The 5,443-nt window shown below is 41.2% G+C and overlaps 1 protein-coding gene across 3 annotated transcripts in view; it reads right to left on the bottom strand.

Annotated features, from left to right (window-relative positions):
* Nucleotides 1–2,885, bottom strand: part of CPEB1 (cytoplasmic polyadenylation element binding protein 1) — a 31,098-nt gene extending 28,213 nt beyond the window's left edge. Inside the window, exons 1-2 of one of the 3 annotated variants that reach the window (XM_015818457.1) lie at nt 2,871–2,885; nt 359–536 (exon numbers count right to left, since the gene is read on the bottom strand). In XM_015818457.1, coding sequence (XP_015673943.1) covers nt 359–536; nt 2,871–2,885 — 193 coding nt within the window. Of the gene's footprint in view, nt 1–358; nt 546–2,870 lie in introns of those variants that run through there. The other 2 variants (XM_015818460.2, XM_015818459.1) reach the window with 2 other exon arrangements.
* Between the last annotated feature and the right edge of the window lie 2,558 nt (nt 2,886–5,443).

Consider the following 5,443-nt stretch of genomic DNA (forward strand, 5'->3'; position numbering starts at 1 on the left):
TGTAACTTCGAACAGTCACTAAGCGAACTGTTGTAAGTCGAGGACTACCTATACTTCACCACTCTTTTTTTTTTTTGGTCATCAAGTTTTTGACACCTTGCTAGGCGACTGGTGGTACTCGGATATTGCCATATCCTAAAAGTGGTACAATGGGTGAAAAGGTTGAAAAGCCCTGACTTAGTGATTATGTGAGTTAAAATTCAACAGAAATGAAAAGCACCCACTTAGGGGTGGAGTGGGGGGGGGGGAAAGAGGATATAAGTTATCTGAACAATTTTGGAAATCACAAACATTTTAAGTCATGTCTAATAACATAAGATTTTCAACCTGGTAGAATGATATTTACTCATTAAGTCACCTGGCAGTAGCTCCCTCCTTTCCTTTGTGATGGGCGTTGTGCAGACCCCACTGAAGTCAAGAGTATTATCAAGCATGGCGTTTATTCGTCGAAAAATATCAGCGTTGCTGCACGTAGTGAGAGCTGGAACATCTGAATTGTTCCAGCAATCCTTGGTGATTCTGCCAACACCTTCCTTCTAGTAGAAAAAGAGAGAAATAAGATTTAAGCCACAAGTTACCGGTATTTAAGCTTGCTTTGAAATACAAAGGATTGCATCCATCTTGAATCAAGGTTTATGTACACACACACACATATAATCTTCAGAGGGGAAGCAACATTGAGAGTATGAAACCTAAACTAGCGAATTAAGGTATGACAAAAAGTGAAACATAACAATAGTTAATAACCTTATTCACTATAGTTTTGCATACCTTTTCATTCTTAATTCCACCATGCCCTACAGTCAGCCTTTCAGATCAGGAAAGTGACTCTACAAACACTGGAATTTGACTTTATTGATATAATTTACAGTGGCAGAATTCTGAAAACCTGCCAGTGCTTCCACCTCTTCATTATAACAAAGAGCATTAAGCTGGGAAAATTAGAATTATTAGTGAATTATTGAGTTGGCTCTCCCATTATCAATTATTAACACCCTCTCGGCCTATATTTCTTCTTTCAGCTTTGTGTTTTAGAGATTTTTTAATGTTTTTGAAATAATAATAATAATAATACTTGCTTATTTATTTATAACCAGTTTTTAACCCTGTTGCAGGCCACCCAAAGTATTCTATGAGACAGGCAGCTATATAAAATTAGATATAAATAAAGCTCTCCTTCTTTCCTTTTGTTCTGTAAACTTCTCATTTCTCTTTTTTTCAGGATTTCATCAAGTCCATCCAGCCATAAATTTCCTTGGTCTTTGACTGATGAATGCTCACATCCATGGTTACATCATACCAGCCAACATGTGTCATGCAAAAATCACATTCTCGGCTAACACTACAGCACCATCTGCTGCTCGCTGTGAGGGTTTTATGGTATTAGTAAAATTACAATGGAACTAAGTTGATGGTACTCATACTACCAATGATGCTGAATAAATAATGTTAATTTATTGTAATGTATATGTACTGGATGTCATGCCTTAAGCCACTGAGTTATATGACTAGTAGCACGGAAGCATTTGCCATAAATAAATTAGCAAGCCTACAACCAGCCTCCAATATCATAATCAGCGCTCCTTATAATACATTTATTAATAACTGCATTAAGCAATCAAGGGAACTTCACCATTTTATTAAGCTGTCCATTTAATCTCAACAGGCTTCACTTCCACCATGTAACACTTTTTATCGCATTAAGCAGGCAACCTTGCAATTCCGTATTCATGCAACGTATCCCATCATTCCTGGTATCCCATCATTCCTGCTTACTTTCATATGCGTTATCTAAATCAATTAATGTACAATTAACTTTCTTCCTTTGCATTGATTTCTCAATGCCCTGGTCAAGAGCAAAAAAAACTGCACCGCCCTTCTCAAATTCTGCACACTGTGGTCTATTGTAGTCTTCGATTTATGTTGTTTTCAGCAGAATTATGGCAAACACTGTCCCAGACACACTAAATAAATATCCCCCCTAGTTTGTGCATTCCCTGTTGCTCCCTTCCCTGTGTGCACAATAACATTAAGCAACAAACCAATTATCTACTGTGCTTAGCTAGTTTAGCGTAGGGTTAAAGCATTAGGTTAGAACAGGGGTCTGCAAACTTGGCCCTTTTATGACTTGTGGACTTCAACTCCCAGAATTCCTCAGCCAGCATGCCCTGGCTGAGGAATTCTGGGAGTTGAAGTCCACAAGTCATAAAAGGGCCAGGTTTGAAGACCCCTGGGTTAGAACCTGGGAAACTTAAATTCTAATCCTGATTAGGCACAAGGCCAACTGGTGACCTTGGGCCAGTCACTTTCTCTCAGCCCTAGGAAGGAGGCAATGGCAAACCACTTCTGAAAAACCTTGCCAAGAAACCTGCAGGGACCTGTCCAGACAGTTGCCAGCCTCAAGACAAGAGTTGAAGGAACCAAAATAATAAACTTGGCTAGTACTGCGAGGTCTTTATTATCAGCCATAATTAAGAATTACACATTGACTTCTAATCATCCTATAGCACCGTTTCCCAACCTTGGCAACTTTTAAAATGTGTGGACTTCAACTCCCAGAATTCCCCAGCCAGCTATGCTGGTTGAGCTTTGAAGTCCTCACATCTTAAAGTTGCCAAGGTTGAGAAACAGTGTCCTATAGTCTGGAATAACTGCACATTTTATCTCCTGGAGTAGAAACTGAACTGAACACTGCATTTCAAGGTTTTCTGCAACTTTTCTGAGCCTCAAAACCTTAGAACTGAGTCGCCATGATTTTCTGTTCTTACAACGCTAGATTACTTAGCAAGAACAGGAAGTTATTACAAGCAATTGCAAAGGAAATACGTTCCCGTTTATATCAAGACTCAGTCCAGCTGCTGAATCATCACTAATGTCCGTGCCATTAACAACATATTGATGGAGAAAAAAAAGCAGTGGGCCAGCATTTAACCTTAGTTCCCCAACTACGAAATGGACAGTCAAGATTTTGGAATTCAAAATCCTCTCCAATTCTGGATTTTTTTTTTAAATTACAAGGGCTTTATATTACACTCATATAACAAGTGCTCTCTTACACATATACATACAGGTAATCCTCGTTTAGTTACAACAGGGACTGGCCAGTTGGTTGTTAAGTGAAGCAGTGACTAAGTGAAACCACAGCTTGGTTACAACCCAATTTCAGCTTCCTTTTGGCTTTGCATATCTGCAAAGATGATAAATGCCAGGATTGACCGTAAAACTATTTTTTTCATCCTCGTTGTAATTGCAAATGGTTACTAAAAGAAGCAGTCAGTGAATGACGATTATTTGTATACATATTTTCATTTATTCTTTTTTTCTGGGATTAAAGTCTCTATATCAGATGAAAACAGTTGTACCATATGAAATCTGACTCAGTAATAAATTTATAGTTCCTACTCCCTAGTAAAGAACTCAAAGGTGCATATGCTGTTGGTCTTTCCTTGAAAATCCCCTAGATATAATTTATTTTAAAAATTGTTATCTCTTAGGTTTTTTTTTAAGCTGCAGGAGGGGGGGCTCATGGAATTTCTCAGGCTGCTATTAAAACTTCGAGTTCGTCTCTTTCATTTTATCTAACGTTTCCAGACCTTAATTAGACTTCGTCCGAAAAAACCGAAGTACTTTTGTTTACATTATAATGACGTCTATACGTAAAGGGGTATACCAAATCAACGTTGGATAGTGCTCCGTGTTTTTAACTGTTTGGTCCAAAACGACGACAAGAATTGTCGTCGTCGACAAGAATTGTGAAAAATCTAGCAACTCCCACCGCCTCCTTGTCTCCAAAATCTTATAATGGCCTTGGAGTGTATTTTGGGAATAAGGATTGTTCCTGGGACAGCTCCCCTTTTTTTTAAGGCTATCTCAACCTCACATTATAGAGCCTTCAGGCTTCCCATGCAAGGGAGGGTAAAATGTAAACAGGCCATTTGAAACGAAAAACTCTTAAATCTTTCACACACTCCATTATTTGAAAAAAATAATAATAATTACAAAAGGCCCAAATTAACAGAGAGGAAATTAAGTTGCAAGGATAAAATTTGGGACACGCCTTTTACACCGGTGGGAAAAATCAGGCACACGCCTTGACTTCAGGGTCTGGAACCAATGGTAGTTAAGTTGGAACCAATGGTAGTTTAGTTAGGAGCTGACATGTTGCTTCTCCTGGCTGCAGAGAGAGAGAAAGCTTCCAACTCAATATTAATGGTGCTGGTTAGCAAGTGGTGAGGAATAAATTCATACCATTTTGGAAAAATAAGCCGCAAAGCAGGAGTGTCCAACCTTGTCAACTTTTAAGCCTCGTGGACTTCAATTCCCAGAATTCCCCAGCCAGCCATGCTTCCCACGAAGCCCACATACCGGTTGTGGAATTCTGGGAGTTGAGGTCCACAAGTCTTAAAAAAGTGTGGCCAACCTTTTAAAAATCCCAGACTATGTTAAAAACGGAGCTATTACTTCCTTCTGGCCCAGGGTAACACCCAGAATTTCCGTGGGGGTCAAAAGAGGCTTGGGAGCCCCACAAGGGCAGCTTTTGAAGGCCTCTGCACCCCAAAATAACTGGAGGAAGACTCTCCTCACCGCAAATGGTGGACTTGCAAGGGAAGTTCTAGAATACCCCCCCTCTCGCTGAGGCTAAAGCAAAAAAAAAAAAAAAAAGGTCCTTTAGAAATAGAAAATGGCAGAAAACAAATTATGGGGCAACGGGTTAAGGAAAACGGGAGGGAAGCACCAGCCAGGTGGAAACCCAGATATATTGGGGGGGGGACCCAGAACCATGCACATTTATTTATTCAGGCGTGTGGCTCCCCCATTAATGCATTAATAATATGCACGGTTTGGCATACGCAAGCCCGGAATCCTGAAAGGGGGGGGAAAAAAAACCAACCTGGTTTAAAGCTAACACGAGCCATTTCGTTACAAGCAAACCGGGGTCGGTTTAGTCAATTAGGCAGCTGCGCAACAGAGCAACAGATAGCCGGGTGGGAAGGGACCTTGGGAGGTCTTCTAGTCCAACCCTCGCTCAAGCAGGAGACCCTGCACCAGGGCTGAAATTCAGTACAGGGAAGCGGGCAGCCGAAAGGAGACCCAGAACGCGTTCCCGACACGTGTCGGGAAGGGAAACAACCTGGGGCGCCCGTTAGGGCCAACCCTAGAGGGCCTTTGCAGGAATCTCTTCCCCCCCCCCACTTCTCCTCCCCCACCGACTCTCCCAAAGGAAGCGCTCCCGTGCAAACAGCCAGAAAGGAATAATAATAATAATAATAATAATAATAATAATAATAATAATAATAATAATAAAAAAGACACGCGTTTCTGCTACGTGAGAAGCCCCGCTCGTGGGGTGCGAGAGGCAAGAAGGGAGGCAGACACGTGTTGCAGGCCAGCCAGCAAACCAGCCTTCGAAGGGAGCCCTACACCCGGGCAGAGGCGCAGCCCG

Source organism: Protobothrops mucrosquamatus, unplaced genomic scaffold (assembly GCF_001527695.2).
Source record: "Protobothrops mucrosquamatus isolate PMUCROS unplaced genomic scaffold, P.Mucros_1.0 scaffold741, whole genome shotgun sequence".
NCBI lineage: Eukaryota > Metazoa > Chordata > Lepidosauria > Squamata > Viperidae > Protobothrops > Protobothrops mucrosquamatus.